This window comes from Haematobia irritans, chromosome 3, assembly GCF_050003625.1.
Source record: "Haematobia irritans isolate KBUSLIRL chromosome 3, ASM5000362v1, whole genome shotgun sequence".
Lineage (NCBI taxonomy): Eukaryota > Metazoa > Arthropoda > Insecta > Diptera > Muscidae > Haematobia > Haematobia irritans.
Window position 1 is genome coordinate 57,719,541 of NC_134399.1, and position 21,662 is coordinate 57,741,202.

The following is a 21,662-nucleotide window of genomic DNA, read 5'->3' on the forward strand; positions in this document are numbered from 1 at the left end:
ATAAACATTATATGTTTGGAACACAAATTTTTAAACACAATATTTTTGAGTGCAAACATATAATGTTCATAAACTAGCATAACATGTTTGGGACATATATGTTAATATGTTAGAACATATTATGTTTGGGACATAAAATGTTTGTAAATATAATATGCTTGAATGCAAACATATATTAATTTAGAAATAGCCTATAAACATATATGTGTTTAGTAGTTTGGAGCGCTATTTAACAGGGAGCGATATTGAATTAAGTTGGTGGTTGTTGCTTGTTATTACAAAATTAACATTTTATTTTTCCTTGGGCAATTGATCAGCTACTTCTTTGATCCTTACAAACTGTGTGGTCCGCTGTTCGAATCACCGTCCGGCAAAAGGTAAAATTAAAATAAAAAAATCATAAAATTGAATAATTTCTTCTACAATGTTTGTATTACAGAAAAAGGTGCTAAGAACTAAAAAATCTCGTGGAAGTGAGAAAGATGTCGGGGAATATACAATTGGGCAGAAACAAAAATTTTGAGGATTCAGGTCGAAAACCTATGTTGTTAGCACCTATATTACCTATTTATTTTCATAATTTATTATGATTGTAAATATATAAATAAATAAATAAAATTTTGAGCACAATATTGTTTGGGAGAATTTTTTTAAGCATATAATATTTTTGGGTGCAAAATGCTTCCAAACATATTATATGGTCACATAATAACATATTGTTTTTTGGAAGACAACATTATTGAATTTGGATGCAAAAATACAAAATGTTTGGAACTTAGACTACCCAAACATATATTGTTTAGACCAATATGCTTTCAAACATATTATATATTGGTAGAGATCAAACATATAAATGTTTGGGCAATACCCAAAAATGTATATGCTTGAAGCAAAATATGTTTGGGAGTATATGTTACAGATGCGATTTTTTGTGAGGGTGTAGTTGTGAAGGATATACAATTTTTTGTTGTTGTAGATGGAGAGAGGTAGGACTTGAATATGTAACATGACATTGTGAAATAAGAAAATTGCACATGTTGCTCTATTAAGGATAGTTTAAAAGTGTAAAAATTCTCTGCAAAATATTTCTAAATAATTTAAATGCAAATTGGAGATGGAGAATTTATTTCGAAAAAAATCAATTAAACGACTTTTGGCAGTGAGTTTGACGAATTTTGAAGTCCATTTTGACAAAATAGCTGGCAACTCTGTTTGTATGAGGTTATATAGGAGAATGAACCAATATAGTCCCTCTTTGATTGTGACCTGCTTGTGGATAAAAATTGAGTCTGAGTTAAATCTCATCTAGAATTAATTGTCGATATCTCCAATTAAAATTATTAAAATAAATGAATTTTACGATGTATTACAAAGGAAATTATTCACATGGATATGCAAAGGTCATTGCACAGAATCCATCAAAGGGCTAACTCAAATGTTCCCGATATGAACGTATTTTGATTTCCAAGTTATAACCTTTTGGACACAGATTTGGGCTTATTTGTTAATATTTTGTATTTAACCTAAAACAAATTTGCAATGATGAACACTTAACAAAATAAAATTTTTGGGTCGAGGGAAAGTAAAACGACACAAGTTTACGACTGTGAGTTCCTAAATTTTTTGTGATATTACTTGTGTAAAACGTTGATATATAATAATGCCAATAAATTGCCAGTGTATATTTTGCTACATTAAAGTATTAAGTCTAATATCCAAAAGGTTCTTGTCTATACTACACATTGCATTTAATTGTTTTTAGTTAAAATCCAAACTGATTCGTATTTGATTTTTTTCGGATAAAAGGAATATCTGTACGCAAGATAGTGTTTTTGGAAATCTTATAAGAAAATAAACAACCCAAAAAGAGGCTAATTGCAATTAAGAAAATTACCAGAATTTATTCTGATAGTTGATTGCTAGTTTTTAACTTGCTATACGTCTTGTCCCAATCAATCTGACAAACATAATTTTTCTCTGATGGTTATGTTACCCCTGTTGTTTAATCGCCATTTGTTTTGAAGTTGAAATCAATTAACCGTAATGAAATGATTTGATTTAATTTCGTACCACTGTGCGGCGGATTAAATACGCCGCCTTTAATCGGGCAATAACAACACACGCACACACACACACAAAACAGAGTGTATTGATTATCAATAAACAGCTATAATATGGCAACATCTCCACTCTCTAACATACCTCCCCCGTTTTTTAGTTTTGAGGCCCAGCTATCTCCGCTCTCATGTGTTTATACTCCCCTAAAATGGGGTAACAAAAACAAAGTAGAAGAGAAAAACAAAAACAATAAAAAAAAATTCCCTCACATAATAAAACGAAACGAGTAACCAATGTAAACTAAATATCCTTTTTTCCGTTTTATTTCCCACAGGGTTGTATTCGCAGCGAATAACGTGGAGGCATAATAAATATCCCAATATATACGCACACAGCGTTGCCAACTACAGCGTTGCATAGAACTGTGAAACACAGAGAGCAACAGACGACAAATAACCGCTATCTGTGTGACGACAGTGTGTGAGCATAGTTACCGGACGGCAACACAGCCATAACGTTTGTTATCCAACCAAAAATCCCATTGCGCTACTCTTATTGGAGAACGTTTCTCTTTTTTTTTGTTTTGTTGGGTGAGCATTCCCTTGTCGTATGCCTGGGAATGGAACGTGGTGGTGGATTAGCAGAGTGATTTTTTGGTGTCAAATTTTCGCTTTCCTGCTTCCGGCTTCTGCGCACAACCAACGAGTCTCAACGATAACGACGAGTTAGAAAAGTGAAAAGTCGACAAAAATTTCCCAACCGTTTTGTGGGTCTCTTCACCATCATTTGCTGCCAACATAACCATTGAGTGCGTGCGTGTGTGTGTGAGTCGACGGTGTATTATTCGCTCCAAGTGAACGACGACGACGACAAGGAAAATTTTGTATAGAAAACGCATCGCAAAGTTGGAAAATGTAGATACAAACTTTTTCTCTGCTGTGTTAAGTGTGCTTCTCGTTCATGTCGAAAAAGAAAGATTAAGCAGTAGTACTCTACTCTAGTTACAAGCAAATAAAACAGCCGTAGTGAAAAAGTAATTTTTTTAAACCATCCTAGACGACGAGGAATAATCTCACACACAAAAACTGTTGAACGGTAAGAATCCCCAAAAATCCACTTTCATCCAGCGTTTTTCCTTGGTTAACTCCCCAGTGGTTGGTTGTGGCCTCCTCCACTTAAAGAAATTCCTTCATAGGACTAGAATCCATTAAATTCCAAATCATTCATATCCAAGTACCATCATCTCCCCATCATCAACATCACCATCGTCCATGAAATCATCCACTATCCATCCATCTATCGATTTAATCCAAGAAAACGCAAAACCCTCTTCCCAAAAACACAAAACGAAAAAAAATCTATCCATCCATTAATCGATTGGTATTTTTTGTCTTTTGTTTCTTTTCATTTGACCACCGAAAACAAAAAATAAAACCCTCAAAAAACTTTGTCCACCTGAAAACAAAAATTTCCGCAAATCGATTGGAATTGGATTTTCAAATTCGGGCGAAATTCATCAATGCGAAATTGAACAACCCAATTTGGTTTGGTGCGAATGCGAAAAATACGAACAAAAAATCATTACAGGACAAGGACTGATTAGAATTTACATATACATACACTTCCGTTATTCACATTTTTCCCCCTGAATCTGGGTCAGTTGGAGTTGAGACAGGCATTCGTAACAGCAGCAGCAGCAACAACAACAACAGTAGCGACAGCAGCAGTCACATAGCCCAAGAAAGCAAAAACAGCCTACCACACATAGCCATCTCCACCAAACAAGAAAGAGTGCCATTCACGGCGGAAGAGTAGAGTGAGCGCCAGCAGAAGAGCTGACGAGGTCGACGTCGATACAAACAAAAATAACAACGACTACGTCTAGGAGAAGGAGGTGTGCCACACAGAAATCCCCAAAAAGAGGAAGAACAAGAAGTAGGAGACGAGTAACAGAGAAGGAACAAAAAAAAAAACACTGTGTAAAAATCAATTGAACGAAGACCATCAACGGGCGAGTGATAAAAAAAATTGGATTAGCCAAAAAATTCCATTGAAATCTCAAATCTCCTCTCAAATATATAGAGTCCTGATCCACATCTCCGAGTCGAGACGTAATAATAGTGAAAAGTCGCAATTACGCTCACAAGAAGAAGAAGAAGACGACTACCCGTAGTACCATAACATCACAACATCACTACCACCACCATCACCAAAATAGAGCCAGGCAAACAGTCAGGATAGCTTTCAGGCATTCAGCCAGGCACATAATCAACAAGAGAAAAACATAGAGATCCCCATATACTAACACACTACCACACACACACACACACATCGTCTGATTTGGAGGAAAGAAGACATCCATCCCATCCCATCACCACCATACACGGTTACCACTACAACTACTGTCCCACACATTTGGTCGATTGTTGTTGTTGTGAGGGAGACTTTGATTTGTTGCCGCAATAGATTTTCTGAAGTGTGCCATCGCGATGGCTGCTCCTGCAGCCTGTACGCGTTTCTCGGACAACTATGACATCAAAGAGGAGCTGGGCCGAGGCGCATTTTCCATTGTGAAACGTTGCGTTCAAAAATCCACAGGCAATGAGTTTGCTGCGAAAATAATTAACACGAAAAAATTGACAGCTCGCGATTTTCAGAAATTGGAAAGGGAGGCGAGAATTTGCCGGAAATTGCATCACCCGAATATAGTGAGACTGCACGACAGTATACAGGAGGAGAACTATCATTATTTGGTATTCGATTTGGTTACTGGTGGTGAATTGTTCGAGGATATTGTGGCCAGAGAATTCTATTCGGAAGCAGATGCATCACATTGTATTCAGCAGATATTGGAATCGGTCAATCACTGCCACCAGAATGGTGTGGTCCATCGTGATCTAAAGCCGGAGAACCTATTGCTGGCGAGCAAGGCGAAGGGTGCCGCTGTCAAATTGGCCGACTTTGGTCTGGCCATTGAGGTGCAGGGGGATCATCAGGCCTGGTTTGGTTTTGCCGGCACTCCGGGCTATCTGTCGCCCGAGGTGCTCAAGAAGGAACCCTACGGCAAACCGGTGGACATTTGGGCTTGTGGTGTTATCTTATACATTCTCCTGGTCGGTTATCCACCGTTTTGGGATGAGGATCAACACCGCCTGTATTCCCAAATCAAGGCTGGAGCTTATGATTATCCATCGCCCGAATGGGATACGGTAACACCAGAAGCCAAAAATCTTATCAATCAAATGCTTACCGTAAATCCCCACAAACGTATCACAGCTGCTGAAGCCCTCAAACATCCCTGGATATGCCAACGCGAACGTGTCGCCTCCGTGGTTCACCGTCAAGAAACTGTTGATTGCCTCAAGAAGTTCAATGCTCGCCGCAAACTGAAGGGTGCTATTCTGACCACAATGTTGGCCACTCGAAATTTCTCCAGCAAGAGCATGGTTACCAAAAAAGGCGAGGGTTCGCCCGTCAAGGATTCCACTGATTCATCCAATGCCACATTGGAGGATGATGATGTTAAGGCCAGACGCCAGGAAATAATCAAAATTACCGAACAACTAATTGAGGCCATCAACAGTGGAGATTTTGATGCCTACACCAAAATCGGTGATCCGCACTTGACTGCGTTTGAGCCTGAGGCCCTGGGTAATCTGGTCGAAGGAATTGACTTTCACAAATTCTATTTTGAAAATGTTTTGGGCAAAAATTGCAAAGCTATCAATACCACAATTCTAAATCCTCATGTCCATCTGTTGGGCGAGGATGCCGCTTGTATTGCTTATGTACGCTTAACTCAATATATTGACAAACAGGGCCATGCCCACACCCATCAGTCGGAGGAGACACGTGTTTGGCATAAACGCGATAGCAAATGGCAGAATGTCCATTTCCATCGCAGCGCCTCGGGCAAAGTGAGTGGAGCAACGACTTTTGATTTTACATCACAAAAGTAGACGACGACGACGACGATGATGACGACGACGCCGATGTTAAAAACGATAACGACGACGACGACCATCCAGCCGCCGACGTCGCAATCGCAAAAGAAGATGAAGGCGACGACGACACACTGTCTAGGCTCTCGACAACAATTGTCGATGGCAACAACAACAACCACAACTATTTACTATTTATTACAACAACAGCAGCAGCAACAAAACATAAGAACAAGATGATGATGATAATGTAAAAGAAGCAGAAGAAGAATCGGAAGCACGGACACCATAACATCAAGAGCAGCATAAATGAAATGTGAAACTTATGATAATACCAATAATAATACCAAAAACAACAACAACAAAAGCGAATATCTAAAGATAATGAAGAAACAGAAGATGAAAAAGAAGAAGATGTATAAGCAACAACAACAGCAACAAGGATAAACCCAAATATTTTTTATGTAAAGAAGAGCCAATGAGATGAGAAATCAACAGAAGTAGAAGCAAACGTCGCAGCAGCAGCAACAACATCAACTGCAGCAGCTGCGTGGCCATTTTGTAGCGCAGCGCAACCATGATCCCTCAGCTCAGTAAACCGAACCGAACCGTAAAACTCTTTTTTGTGAGAAATCCCCCTCCCCCCTGAACATCATGAACCGACCGAACGGAACACGCACGGAAACGGATGCAGTAACCGAAACCGAAGCCGAAAGATGAGAAGAAGCCGCAACAGCAGCAGCACTTGTCAGTGTATAATTACACAGATATTTTTTGCGTCTACGTCACCATTTTTTTTCTTACTTTAGACTCTTATAAAAAAAAAAAAACAAAAACAAAACAAATATACTTATAATTATAATTATAAAACAAAATGAATAAAACAAGAAAAAAACCAAAATACAAAAATTCGATCGAATTCTTAAATAAATTATATCACAATTTAATAAATGAATAAAACAAATGAAAACAAACAAAACATAAATAAAACAACAAAACCCCAAAACAAACCCCCCCAAAAAAATTATACATGTAAACATTTAAAATTTAACTAACTAATTAAATTTAATTCTAAAATAAATTCTAATTAAATTCTCAAAATAAAATAAAAAAAAACCAAAAAAAAAAAACATATTGGGTGGAATTATTATTTTGAATGCATTGGTACAATAACAAGGTAATCCCATTTGCCCCATAGGCTTTAAGGTTTGTGTTTTCGATTTAATTTTTTACATTTTACATTTTTATACCCTTCACCACTACTGTGGTACAGGGTATAATAAGTTTGTGCATTTGTATGTAACGCCAAGAGGGAAAAGTCTGGGACCCATCGTTTAGTATACCGATCGTCTTAGAATTAAATTCTGAGTCGTCTGTCTGTCCGTCTGTCTGTATATGTAATTTTGTGTGCAAAGTACAGCTCGCAGTTTAAGTCCGATCGTCCTCAAATTTGGCACAGAGTTTTACATCGCTATTGATTTTGGAAAAAATCGGTTCAGATTTAGATATAGCTGCCATATATATTTATCACCGATCTGGTCATAATTGACGTATTTATCGACGTATTTTCTCAAAATTTCGGCCAGCCAAATATTTTGGGGAGAAGTAAGAAGTGCAAAATATCAGCCAAATCGGTTCAGATTTAGATATAGCTCCCATATATATCTTTCGTCCGATTTTCACTTATATGGCCTCAAAAGCCAGAGTTTTGTCCTGATTTGCTTAAAATTTTGCACAAGGAGTACGTTTAATAGTATTGTTAATTGTGCTAAATTTGGTTGAAATCGGTTCAGATTAAGATATAGCTCCCATATATAACAGGTTGGCTGATAAGTCCCCGGTTTAACAAAGAAAAACACATTTTTTTTGTCAAAATTCGTTTTTATTATTCAACATAGTTCCCTTCAAGAGCGATACAATGATTATAAAGACCTTCCAATTTTTTGATACCATTTTGGTAGTACTCCTTCGGTTTTGCCTCAAAATAGGCATCAATTTCGGCGATCAACTCTTCATTGCAGCCAAATTGAATGCGAGCATCCTTTTGAGGTCTGCGAACAAGAAAAAGTCGCTGGGACCAGATCTGGAGAATACGGTGGGTGGGGAAGCAATTCGAAGCCCAATTCATGAATTTTTGCCATCGTTCTCAATGACTTGTGGCACGGTGCGTTGTCTTGGTGGAACAACACTTTTTTCTTCTTCAAACGCTCCAATAACGCCATATAATAGTCACTGTTCATGGTTTTTCCCTTCTCAAGATAATCGATAAAAATTATTCCATGAGCATCCCAAAAAACAGAGGCCATTACTTTGCCAGCGGACTTTTGAGTCTTTCCACGCTTCGGAGATGGTTCACTGGTCTCTGTCCACTCAGCCGACTGTCGATTGGACTCAGGAGTGTAGTGATGGAGCCATGTTTCATCCATTGTCACATATCGACGGAAAAACTCGGGTGTATTACGAGTTAACAGCTGCAAACACCGCTCAGAATCATCAACACGTTGTTTTTGGTCAAATGTGAGCTCGCGCGGCACCCATTTTGCACAGAGCTTCCGCATATCCGAATATTGATGAATGATATGACCAACACGTTCCTTTGATATCTTTAAGGCATCTGCTATCTCGATCAACTTCATTTTACAGTCATTCCAAATCATTTTGTGGATTTTTTTGATGTTTTCGTCGGTAACCACCTCCGTGCTCATTTCACCCCGCTTGAATGTTGCATACCAATCAATTATTGTTGATTACCCTGGGGCAGAGTCCAAAAACTCATTATCAAGCCAAGTTTTTGCTTCCACCGTATTTTTTCCCTTCAGAAAACAGTATTTTATGAAAACACGAAATTCATTTTTTTCCATTTTTTTCACAATAACAAAATTTGCTTCACAAAAGACGCTCTATCTCACAAACTAATTGACTTACAGACGTCAAATTTTGACACGAATCATTTGAAGGTTGGTACTATATAAAAATAATATGCATTTAATACTAGCGATGCCATCTATGTGTCAGACCGGGGACTTATCAGCCAACCTGTTTTATGGGGGCTATATACAATCATGAACTTGATATGGGCCAATTTTTGTGTGATTGGGGATCGATTTATCTGAGGGCTACACTGTTAGAAAAATATGTTTTTCATATGTTCCGATATAAACAAAATGTGTTTCGGGCACAATTTTAAAACAAATTTAAAACCAAACTATTTAGGAAATTATTGTAATTTTATTTTATTATGATATGTTGGTATTACTCAATTATGTATGGAACAAAATATCGGCCAAATAGGCGCCGCGACCTCGGTGGCTATGGTCCAAATTTTCGATGACGCTGAGGCATAATGGAGGTTCTATGCCGTTAATCATCCTCATCCTTTAGCTCTTGAATTGTTGCTGGCTTATCGACGTACACCTTCTCTTTCAAATAACCCCAAAGAAAAAAGTCCAACGGTATCAAATCACATGATCTTGGCGGCCAATTGACATCGCCATTACGTGAGATAACACGGCCATTGAATTTGTTGCGCAAAAGGGCCATTGTTTCGTTAGCTGTGTGGCAAGTGGCACCGTCCTGCTGAAACCACATATCGTCCACATCCATATCTTCCAATTCGGGCCATAAAAAGTTCGTTATCATCTCACGATAGCGAACACCATTCACAGTAACTGCGTGACCGGCCTCATTTTGGAAAAAATATGGCCCGATGATGCCCCAGCCCATAAACAGCACCAAACAGTCACTCTTTGTGGGTGCATTGGTTTTTCGACAATCACTCTTGGATTCTCATTCGCCCAAATGCGGCAATTCTGTTTATTGACGAATCCACTGAGGTAAAAATGTACCTCATCACTGAAGATGATTTTCTTCGAAAATTGATCATCCACTGTTGCCATTTCTTGGAACGTTGTTGGATTGTGTATCTCTCCATGGTTCAAATTGAGTAAGTTTGAAATAGAGAAATGTCAAATAAAATTCGGAAAAAACTTGGCGCTTAGGTGTTAGGTGCCCTTACAATTGAACCACCCTTAATTTAAGTGCAAACATGTAATGTTCCTAAACTAACACTAAATGATTGGGACATCTATGTTAATATGTTAGAATATATTAGGTTTGGGGCATGAATGTTTCATAAAAATCATATGTGTAAATGCAAACATATATAAATTTACAAATTTCGACTAAACATACATATGTTGTGATATTTTATTCAAAGCAACGGAGGGAGTATAGAGAAAGAAATAGAGATGGAAACCGAGAGAGTTGACAAAAGATATCAACATAACACAGCGAAATAATCAAAAGAGAACAATTCCTTAGAAACCGTTTCTATGTTGTTTCGGAAAACTGTTTTATGATAAGTCCAAAAATTTGATATGCTTAAGTCTAAATATTATTTAATTTGAATAAAGAGAATAGACATTCGGAACCAAGAGAATAGACATGAAAAACAAACAGCATATGTTTTCGCATTGAGAGCAGCATTTTATGTATGTGTGGACATGTGTTTTGTTTATCATTTTGGCATTATGGGCACAATTTTTTTCTTGGTTCGTTAAAAGAAATCAGGGGTCTTCATAAAAATAACGAAAAGACACTATACTCTTTTTAGAGTTGGGACAGTAAAATGAAATAAGGAGGAAATAGTGAAAAATTACACAGTAAAATGTATAAAAACAAAGTTTAGTTCCTCTTTATTAATAAGTAGTCCACGAGGAGTTGACGGACACCTTCAAATATAAAAGAGGGCATTAAGTTCGAGTTTTGCAGCTAAAACAATTTAAAAAGTTTTTTTTCTTTAAAATTTTGCAATAAAAAAATAATATTTTATCCAAAAATCAGTCAATTTCGTTTATATCAAGCACTGCTACTGACTATAAATCTTTAATAACCCACATTTCGAAGTTTCATTATAAAAATTTAATATAGTATAAATATAAATGTGTAAATTAAAAAAAAAGTGTTCGGTCGGAGTAGGGATTGAACCCACGACCCTTTGCATGCAAGGCAGACATGCTAACCACTGCTCCACGTGGCAAACAAATGTATGTTTCTGTTACATAATCTTATGTTTGCATGGGCTCGTGGGCGCTGCAATCTATAAATGTAACTTATAACGATAATTATCTACTGGTGACTATAACAGCTACGTAGCCAAGTGGATAGTGTGTTGGCTTACAAACTGTATGGTCCTCGGTTCGATTCTCCGTGCAGGCGAAAGGTAAAATTTAAAAAACTTATAAAAGTGAATAATTTATTCAACATTATTTGTATTACAGAAAGTGGTGCCAAGAACTAAAATATTTCGTGGAAGTGAAAATTACGAGTATGTTAGGGAATGAGCACAATCGTCTTTGGGAAAAATTCTTCCAAGCTTATAATATTTTTGGGCTCAAAATGCTTCCAAACATATAATATGTTCACATAAAACAAACATATTAATGTTTCGGCAGTATCCAATAATATATGTGCTTCCTGCAAAATATGTTTGGAACATATGTTAAAGAAGCGATTTTTTTGAGGGTGTATATATACCTATAGACCGATATGGACCTAGTTAGGCATGGTTGTTAACGGCCATATACCATATACTAACACCACCGTGGTGCAATGGTTAGCATGCCCGCCTTGCATACACAAGGTCGTGGGTTCGATTCCTGCTACGACCGAACACCAAAAAAGTTTTTCAGCGGTGGATTATTCCACCTCAGTAATGCTGGTGACATTTCTGAGGGTTTCAAAGCTTCTCTAAGTGGTTTCACTGGAATGTGGAACGCCGTTCGGACTCGGCTATAAAAAGGAGGTCCCTTGTCATTGAGCTTAACATGGAATCGGGCAGCACTCAGTGATAAGAGAGAAGTTCACCACTGTGGTATCACAATGGACTGAATAGTCTAAGTGAGCCTGATACATCGGGCTGCCACATAACCTAACCTAACCTAACCTAACACCACGTACCAAATTTCAATTCAATCAGATGAATTTTGATCTTCCAAGAGGTTCCGGAGGTCAAATCTGGTGATCGGTTCATATGGGGGCTATATATAACTATGGACCGATGTGGACCAATTTTTGTATGGTCATTAGAGAGCATATACTAACACTATGTACCAAATTTCAGCCGGATCGGATGAAATTTGCTTCTCTTAGAGGACCCGCAAGCCAAATTTGGGGGTCCGTTTATATGGGGGCTATACGCAAAAGTGGACCGATATGGCCCATTTGCAATACCATCCGACCTACATCAATAACAACTACTTGTGCCAAGTTTCAAGTCGATAGTTTATTTCATTCGGAAGTTAGCGTGATTTCAACAGACGGACGGACATGCTTAGATCGACACAGAATTTCACCACGACCCAGAATATATATACTTTATGGGGTCTTAGAGCAATATTTCGATGTGTTACAAACGGAATGACAAAGTTAATATACCCCCCATCCTACGGTGGAGGGTTTAAAAAGACCGAGAATACGAAACTAACTTATAAGAGAGAATAAAATCTATAAATAGATAAAGGGTGATACGGTCAAAATTTGGTCAAGGGAAAACGCGTGTAAATCGGTGAAATCGTTTATTTAAAAAATCAAATTAAATTTCTTTTTCAAGTTCAATTAGTATAAAATTCAGGAAAAATATTCAGTTAGGCTTTCGCTTTTCCAAATCTGAATTGCCGGGCCTCACGCTTGACACCTGCCATCAGACACCTTGTCCACCTTCTTCGCCGCAGAAAGCCAGTTTGCCTTGAACTGCTGCTCGTCCTTAGCAGTTTTTTTGGTCTTCTTTAGGTTCCGCTTGACAATAGCCCAGTATTTCTCAATTGGGCGGAGTTCTGGCGTGTTGGGAGGGTTCTTGTCCTTGGGAACCACCTGCACGTTGTTGGCGGCGTACTACTCCAAGGCCTTTTTACCGTAATGGCAAGATGCAAAATCCGGCCAAAACAGTACGGCATAACCGTGTTTCTTCAGGAAAGGCAGCAGACGTTTATTCAAACACTCTTTCACGTAAATTTATTGGTTGGCAGTCCCGGAAGCTATGAAAATGCTGCTTTTCAAGCCACAGGTACAGATGGCTTGCCAAACCAGATATTTCTTTGCGAACTTTGACAGTTTTATGTGCTTGAAAATATCTGCTACCTTTCCCCTTCCTTTTGCCTGTCCCGGAAGCTGCTTGTAGTCGGCTTTGTCGTAGGTTTCGCCGTCCATTACCACGCAGTCAAACTTCGTCAGCATCGTCGTGTACAGCCTCCGGGATCGCGCTTTGGCCGTCGTATTTTGTTTATCATCGCGATTTGGAGTCACTTCCTTCTTGTAAGTCGATAGTCCGGCTCGTTTTTTGGCTCGATGCATGGTTGTAGACGATACACCCAGCTTATTTTCGGCATCTCGGAGAGAGAGGTTACGGTTTCGCTTGAAACTACTGGCAACTCTCTTTGTCGTCTCAGCGGCTTCCGGTTTTCGATTTCCCCCCCGATCCAGACTTCCTGGCTGTCGACAAACGTTCCCCAAACACTTTAGTTACATTTGTAACGGTTGATTTGGCAACTTTGCGTGCGAGTAGCTCGGATTTTCGCGATGCGCGAGCAAAATTTTGATACGCTGCTCTTCTTGCTTGGACGGCATTTTGACAACTGAAGAGTGAATTCCAAAATCAAAATAGGAGCAACATTCTACACACACACCTTCAAAATGAGGGGTGTTCAAGTTTTTTAAATGCAAAATTGAAAGAAATACGCCAAGTTTATATTGACCAAATTTTGACCGTACCACCCTTTAATGCGGTCTCAGTAGACCTGCCTTGGGAGCCACCGTGGTGCAATGGTTAGCATGCCCGCCTTGCACACACAAGGTCGTGGGTTCGATTCCTGCTACGACCGAACACCAAAACGTTTTTCAGCGGTGGATTATCCCACCTCAGTAATGCTGGTGACATTTCTGAGGGTTTCAAAGCTTCTCTAAGTGGTTTCACAGGAATGTGGAACGCCGTTCGGACTCGGCTATAAAAAGGAGGTCCCTTGTCATTGAGCTTCACATGGAATCGGGCAGCACTCAGTGATAAGAGAGAAGTTCACCACTGTGGTATCACAATGGACTGAATAGTCTAAGTGAGCCTGATACATCGGGCTGCCACATAACCTAACCTAACCTAACCTAACCTAGACCTGCCTTTCGAGTATGCATGCTGTCGTTTCGAGAACAAACTTGAATCGATGCTAGTTCTAAGATTATCACAAAATAACCCAACCTAACCATCTATCCTCCTCTCCAGAGTCTTAAGTAGGAATGAGGATAAGCTGATTGGTCGGAAATCCTTCGCCCTCGAGTGAGAGGCTTTTCCCGCTTTAGGTTGAAAACGACTTTTGTTTCCCTCCACTTTCCTGGGATATATGATAAGTTGATACATCCTTTATATATCGTCGACAACCAGGGGATAATTTTGTCAGTCACTGCTTGTAATTCCGCCGGAGTAATTCCATCATAGTCCCTTCCATTGATGGGTTTAATGGTAAAAGTGATAAATCTAGTTGGTATTTTTAGTTAAAGTACAAACGGCTGTCATCATAAACCAGCCTAACCTAGCATTTTTAGAGCATATATTCCATACCCCCCCCCCCCCCCCTCGCGTAAGGAAGAAAATACTATAAAAAAATAAGTTTTCCCCCAACAAATTGTTGCCCAAGTATGGTGTCATCTTAAATTTTTACGAGGCCTCTTTTTAAAATTCAAATGTGTTCATTTGATTAATGCTCTCCTCCAAATTTCCATTTGACCCAAACATTCACCCCATACTGGGTTTAGTCTTCCATTGGAGATAGCATTCTCGTTGTGAATGTCGTCGCCATGCAATTGTTTCGATTATCACATCCCATGGAAACTGTCCATTCTAACAAGGAGACCGACATCACATCAATTTCATTGTAGTCCTTCCTCTCTGGCTTATTGCCTGATTGACTAGACCCAGTGACACCCATCACCTAGCCAGCCAGGATGTGTGAGCAATAGTTGGATAGCGTGCACTGGCTGCCACCATAAAGTGTTAACTGAATTTTCATTTGTGAAGACACAGTCTAGGAATGTGGAAAGTTATTACTCGGAATGTATCTGGTACGGGTGAACAATGATACCAGCCAAGGGTAACCTGCCTCCTGGCTCTTCTCTATATGGCAATTTCAATTACATCAAAACAAAGGATAAGGGCCATTGGATGGTGATTGCTTTAAAGTGGCCAATCAACTCCTCCCTAGTCCTAGTCCTCTGTTTCTGGTCGTGCCAATATGACCTTGACATTTGTCTGTGGACAGATGGAAGAATGAATGGGCTGGGAAATTGAACAGGAGGAATGTGATTGCAAACGACCTTCGTTGGTTGGACTGGTTAAGCTTAAGCATTCCGATTTTATTGAATTCTAACAATAATTGCCGGATGGGAGTTTCACAGTTTAATTCAATGTGCTTGACATTAGGAATTCACATGCATATGCATAGATGGGTACTTGATGGCAATCGCAGAATAATTTATGTGTGGTGGAGGTAATATCACAAATTACTATCTATTCCAATGATGGGCTGCAACAAAACCCATTGCCATCGAATGGTGGTGACCTTTAAAAATAATTTAACAAGTCAGATTTACTCATCGAAGAAAACAAAACCGAATTTTTGGTAATCCATGAGAATGAAAACGATGGAACTGAATTCTACACGAAACGAAGCTTCCGTACACGATCATATACACTGAAAACAAGCATGCCCGGTTCCAAAGATTTTGTCTTTACTTTAACGATTTTGGTATTGATTTCGAGCCAAAGAAGCGGAGAATTAAAGTATGTTAAGGATACTTTTAAGAAATAATACAGGACTATTTTGTTTCTCCATAAAATTATATATACTCGGAAACCTCCTTATTTATCTCTACGAGAGGCTTCACTTTGCGAGATCCAATCGGGGCAAAACATTGACTCCATTTCGGTACCGATCCATGTTTTCGGAATGGCACTTCTTTATAAATGCAGTGCGACTCTGGAATGTTCTTCCACATAGTCTACAGCTTAACAGCAACGCAAATGTTTTTAAGGAAAAACTTATTACTTATCTTAACCAAAACTAATATAATATACAGGTCTACACACAAAAAAAATTTTTTTGATTTCAATCACGAAAATCGCGGATTCAATCATTTTTTTAATTGAAATGTCTTCAATCACGAAAATGATAGTATCAATCACCCATTTTGATTGAAAACCAACACGATTTTCAATTAAAAATTTAATTGACTTTTGTAACGGAATCAATTAATTGTGTGATTGAATCAATTAAAAACGTGATTGATTTTTAACATAAAATTCAATCACAGTTTTAATTGAATCAATTAAAATTTTAATCAATTTCGCGACAAAAATCAATCAACTATTTGATTCATTCAATTAAATAATTAATTGAAATTGGCTATAAATTTCAATCAAAAAATTTATATATTGCGCCCCCAAAATCATATTTAGTTTTATTTGAAATAAAAGAAAATATGTGTTCCTTATAAAATATATTTAATATTTTATTATTTTTTGAATTATGCAATAGACAAATAAATTTGGTTCTTGTCATTTGTGTTTTGTTCTAACATAACTTACACATACAATTACTATCAATAACAACTATAGGGTGAAAAAAATAGACTATATAAATCATTATCTTCCTTATCATAATAACCATGTCAGCATCAGCGTTGCCAGAATTGTTTCACCAAAAACCGCTAGATTTGCCCAAAAAAAATAGCTAAAAAAAGCTAAAAAATGCTAAAAAATAGCTAGAAAAAAAGCTAAATTTTTTTGTATCAAAAGTCACATTTTTGATTGAAATTTAACAAACTTAAAGGCTTTATTTAACTTACAATGCATATTATTTTCATTTGCATTGCATATTAGCTCTGTTTGCGTATTTGATACATTTTGATTACTATCACAAATTTTTTACTGGAAGTCCTTCGTTTTGTGGGAGCTACCTTCCCAACACCTCTATTTTATTTACTTGTTATTTTAAAATATTAAATGATCTAAGCATGCTTTAGATTTGGTAAACAAATGATTTGTCATTTTTTTAAATAAAATTTTAGTTTGGTTTTGAAATTGTGAAAAATTCGAAATACATTACTTTTATTTAAATTGTAGAAAATACCTATAGTTTACATTTCCCAGTAAAAACATTTTCCTTTTCTTCATGAGCTATCAAAGTGCTTTAAAAACGTGCTAACGCCAACTTAAATTTCCAAATTCAGACTCGACTTCAAGTAGAAATTATTGTATATATACGTTTTTAAATAAAGTGTTGAAAAACATCTTCTATTTTTGAACGCTATTTTGGTTTGTGGTTAAGATGCAAAAACTCCTCACATTTAAAGACTATTTCATTAATTCTTCCTTCTTTCATGAAAACATACCCATTTTTAAGTTGAATCACTTAATTATAAGGACAAAACGACTTTATCGTCTTTTGGACAAGGAAAAGAGTTTATATAAAAGAAATTCACAAATGCTATTATAACCAAAATTCGCGTTCGTATTTTAAGGAAATGAAATCTATGGCCTCACGACAATATTTTTTCAGTGCACTAGCTTTCTACTATTTTAATTTAGTAATATCGTAATAACTTTAGAATATTATAATAACATAAAAAGGATAAACGAGTCAAATGATAATATTCCCAATAATTTACTGACAGTTTATCTAACAAATTTGTATGGTAATAGTAGATTTAAAGTTTACGATAACTTTTATGTATATAATGAAAAAAACTTTACAACAAGGTGTATTTGCTACAAAAATGCCCTCATAATGGCTGGACTCATTATTAATGTTTCAACTGAGCTTTGAAATATGTGGAAACCCTTATACTTGCAGCAAGGCTTAGATAAAAACGCCGATTTATCCATATTTCAATAGAAACATGTCGAAAATAAAAAAAGCCAAAAATAGCTAAAAGGGTCATGAAAAAAAGCCAGAAAAAAAGCTAAAAGCTAAATGCATTTTTTTCCCGCTAAACGTCTTCAAAAAAAGCCAAATCTAGCGGGAAAAGAGCTAAATTGGCAACGCTGGTCAGCATGTTCCTTCTAATATGTAAATGCGCCTAGATTTCCAATAAATCAGCAGCCTGTAAGCTAAATTAGTTTTTCTGAAAGTAAACAGTATAATTCGAATTTAATTTTGTTCAATTAAAAGTAAATTTTGCTAAAACTTACCTGCATAGAATATCAAGTTAAATTCTTAGTTGCAGGTTGCAGATTTATAATCTTCTTTTGCAGTTGTAGTCTTCTAGCATAAAAAGGTGTATTAAGGAGCTCGGTAATAATTAATTAATTTTAGTACAATTCCTTTCCAAAATTTCCACACATTGAAATCGTCTATTAAAACTTGAACCAATCAAAGACAAAAATAATGGCAAAACAATGAAATATTTGGTATTATGTTTATGATACTTTGCAAATTCTGGAAATAGAAAAAAATATAAATGGAAAATACATATTTTTTTATTATTTTCGGATATTTTTTATATTTTTAAATTCAAAAGAAAGAACTTTTTTACCATTACATAATTCAGCTCATTAGTTTATATATCAGATATACTGCTCTCTACTTGGGTTCAAACTGAAAAAGGCAGGTAAAACAAAAATACAATTTAATGCAAACGCTACTTCGCAACTTCAAGACCCAACAAACCCATACCGCTCTTGGTTTTAAGAAAACTAGGAGTGAAAAAATTATAATTTTAAAAGATCAATATGGTACCCACCTTTTGATTGCTAACATATTCGTATATTCTTATATATTTGATAAAATGATGGAGTTGATTGATTGACCAATTGCACGAAATAAAATTGCTCACTAAAATAAATGAATAAAAAATATATTATTTTAGTTTGTTTAATGTAAACAGGCTTCAATAGAAAACGGTATTCACATTTCACAATGTCTTACCTTCCAATAAACGTAGATTGTTTTCCATTTTTACAATACCACAAAACACAAACACAGGTAATTTCTAATGCGTTCTCGCGTTCTCTCATATATTTTTTCAAACGTTTACCACGTGACCATTTGTTGTTGCACACTTTATTTATTTCAACCCTTTGCTATGATTTGTTGTTGCGTTGAAAATATTTATGCACACATTTTGAATGCAGCAGACAGAATGTCGCCAATCATGTTTTTTCAATTTACGCGAAAAACAAAAACCCAACCGTTCGTTACGAGTTACTTCCACAGACTGATCTCTCCATCACACATTTTTTTATTAATACCCATTCTCTTGTTCTCTTTTCGCTCTTTCGCTCTTTCCATTGCTCAAAATTATTCAATTTCAATCACAAAGGTGATTGGATCAATCACATGTGTAATTGGAAACGGAAAATTTTTCAATCACGTTTGTAATTGAAAATTATTTCCGAATTGATTAACAAATTGATTGAATCAATTAATATTTTAATTGGAAACGTAACAAATATCAATCATTTTTTTAATTGGTTTTTATTCGGATTTGATTAAATAATTAATTGAATCAATTAACATATTAATTGAATCCGTTTCCAAATTCAGTTAAATGTTTAATTGAAAAAAATTTGGTGATAATTTTTTGTGTGTAGACTAACTTTTACTTAATTTTTTTTTTCTTTTTTACTTATTGTTTTATACAAAATAATTATCATAATGTTATTCTCTATTAAAAATTTTATTTTAATTAAACTTTGCTTATTTAATTATTTATTTATTTTTATTTTTTTTTATTTTCCATTTTGGTATTGATTACGAGTCAAAGAAGCGGAGAATAAGAATACAAGTAAGGGTATTTTTAAGACATAATTCTTTTATAAATTTGAGTTTTGTGTACTTGGTTATAGGAAGCTTTTTCAGCTTTTATTCTTCATATTCTATCAAAGTCCTTTAAAAACAAGTCCACGACAACTTTATTTTCCAAATTCAGAGTCGACTTCCAGTAGAAATTATGCTATGTTTCAAGTAAAAAAAAAGTGCTGAAAAACATGTCTTATTTTTGAACGATTTTTTGCTTTGTTGTCAAGATGCAAAACGACAACAAATTTAAAGATAATTTCATTAATTATAAAGAATTTTTCAGAATTATTAAATTCAAGTTGACCTGAGCCCAAAAAAATGTTCATTCATGTTATGATACCAATTTTTAAGTCAAATCCCTTAATTATAAGGACAACATGGCTTTATTGAAAAGTGTATCGACTTTTGGACAAGGAAAAAAACTTTATATTAGAAAAATGCGTCTTCTACGCTAAGCAAAATTTGTATTAGTATTTTAAAGACATGAAATCTTTGGCCTTACGACAATATTTTTTTCAGTGTACGAAAAGCATATAAGATTGTACCTTTTTATGGCGACCATGTAATATTTTCAACGCAACCATCAGCGTCGAGTGAACATAGTTGTAATATGAACAATGGGCTTGGCCTCTAATAGCCCAGCAAACAAATTTGGAAGTTGTTCTAAAGGAACAACTTTAACAGCCCATCCAAAAATGTCCTTTCAAATATGTTCTCTATAGTAACTACACAAGATCGATACACGCAAAAAAATAATTCTTTCCTCCCAAACGAAATTTTAGACAAACAAAGTTCGTTTCTCATTTGCTTTTCGCTGTAAGGAAGTGTATTTGGAAGAAAAGTATATACTTTTTGTGATAAACGTTTATTCTTTTCCAGGATGTAAAACCAATTTCATAAAGACAAACTCAAAAAAAACATTGTTTTCTTGCTAATTGCATTTTCCCTCACATCTTTCTCACATCCACGATGCTTTTTAGTTCTTAACACCTTTTCCTGTAATACTAACAATGTAGAAGAAATTATACGATTTTATAAATTTTTAAAATTTTTTTACCTTTCGCCTGGAGGGAGAATCGAACCGCGGACCATGGACTTTGTAAGCCAACACACTAACCACTGAGCTATGTACCTGTTATGGTCATCAATAGATAAATATCCATATAAGTTATATTTATATAGCATAGCTTGCGGCGCCCACGAACCGAATAAACAAAGTTTATTTAACAGAAACAAATATTTAGTTTGGCACCGTGGAGCAGTAGTTGCTTATTAAAGACCTAAAGTCAGAAAAGAACAGTGTTTGATATAAACGAAATGGACTGTGTTGTTTCAAAAATAACTTTTTTTATTGAAAAAATAAAAATTTTGTAACAAACGCATTTTTTTGGTGATAAAAGTTTAAAATTTTCGAAGCAATTCAAAAAACTCTAACAAAAGAAAAACGTTTTCGGTACACGTTTTCCAAACGTTTTTTTCTTTGGGTGTAGATTTTTTCATATTTTTAATGGGTAATTTTAACTTTTTTTTATTTTTTTGAATAGCTTAAAAACAGTGTACAAATTAATAAAATGGTACAAGATATTAATTTTTTTTGAAAAATGCTAAATCCATTCTATAAATTGCGAGTTTTTTAAAAAATATTTGAGGTCAAACATTTCAGACAAGAGCTAGAATGCATTAAAAATCATAAATAATTTTAAAAATTATTTACTTGGCAAAATATCACAAAATTTTTTAATTCAAATCAAAAAACACTGAATTCGGATCACACCTTAAGAAGTGATGGGAGTTGAGTGCATCGGGTGTTGAAATGGTGGAT

At 35.9% G+C, this 21,662-nt stretch overlaps 1 protein-coding gene and 1 long non-coding RNA gene across 4 annotated transcripts in view; one reads left to right on the forward strand and one right to left on the reverse strand.

Moving 5' to 3' along the window:
- The window catches only part of CaMKII (Calcium/calmodulin-dependent protein kinase II), an 80,297-nt gene extending 73,168 nt beyond the window's left edge, over window positions 1-7,129 (forward strand). For all 3 annotated transcript variants that reach the window (XM_075302181.1, XM_075302179.1, XM_075302180.1), the window contains exons 2-3: window positions 2,393-3,153; window positions 3,646-7,129. In XM_075302181.1, coding sequence (XP_075158296.1) covers window positions 4,548-6,017 — 1,470 coding nt within the window. In that variant the 5' untranslated portion in view covers window positions 2,393-3,153; window positions 3,646-4,547 and the 3' untranslated portion in view covers window positions 6,018-7,129. The remainder of the gene's footprint in view (window positions 1-2,392; window positions 3,154-3,645) is intronic.
- An 11,108-nt stretch (window positions 7,130-18,237) lies between these two features.
- Window positions 18,238-19,234, reverse strand: LOC142230403 (uncharacterized). Its single transcript, XR_012720675.1, has 4 exons — window positions 18,968-19,234; window positions 18,783-18,874; window positions 18,576-18,637; window positions 18,238-18,478 (listed from the first exon to the last, which is right to left on the reverse strand). It is a non-coding gene; the product is annotated as an uncharacterized LOC142230403 (long non-coding RNA).
- Between the last annotated feature and the right edge of the window lie 2,428 nt (window positions 19,235-21,662).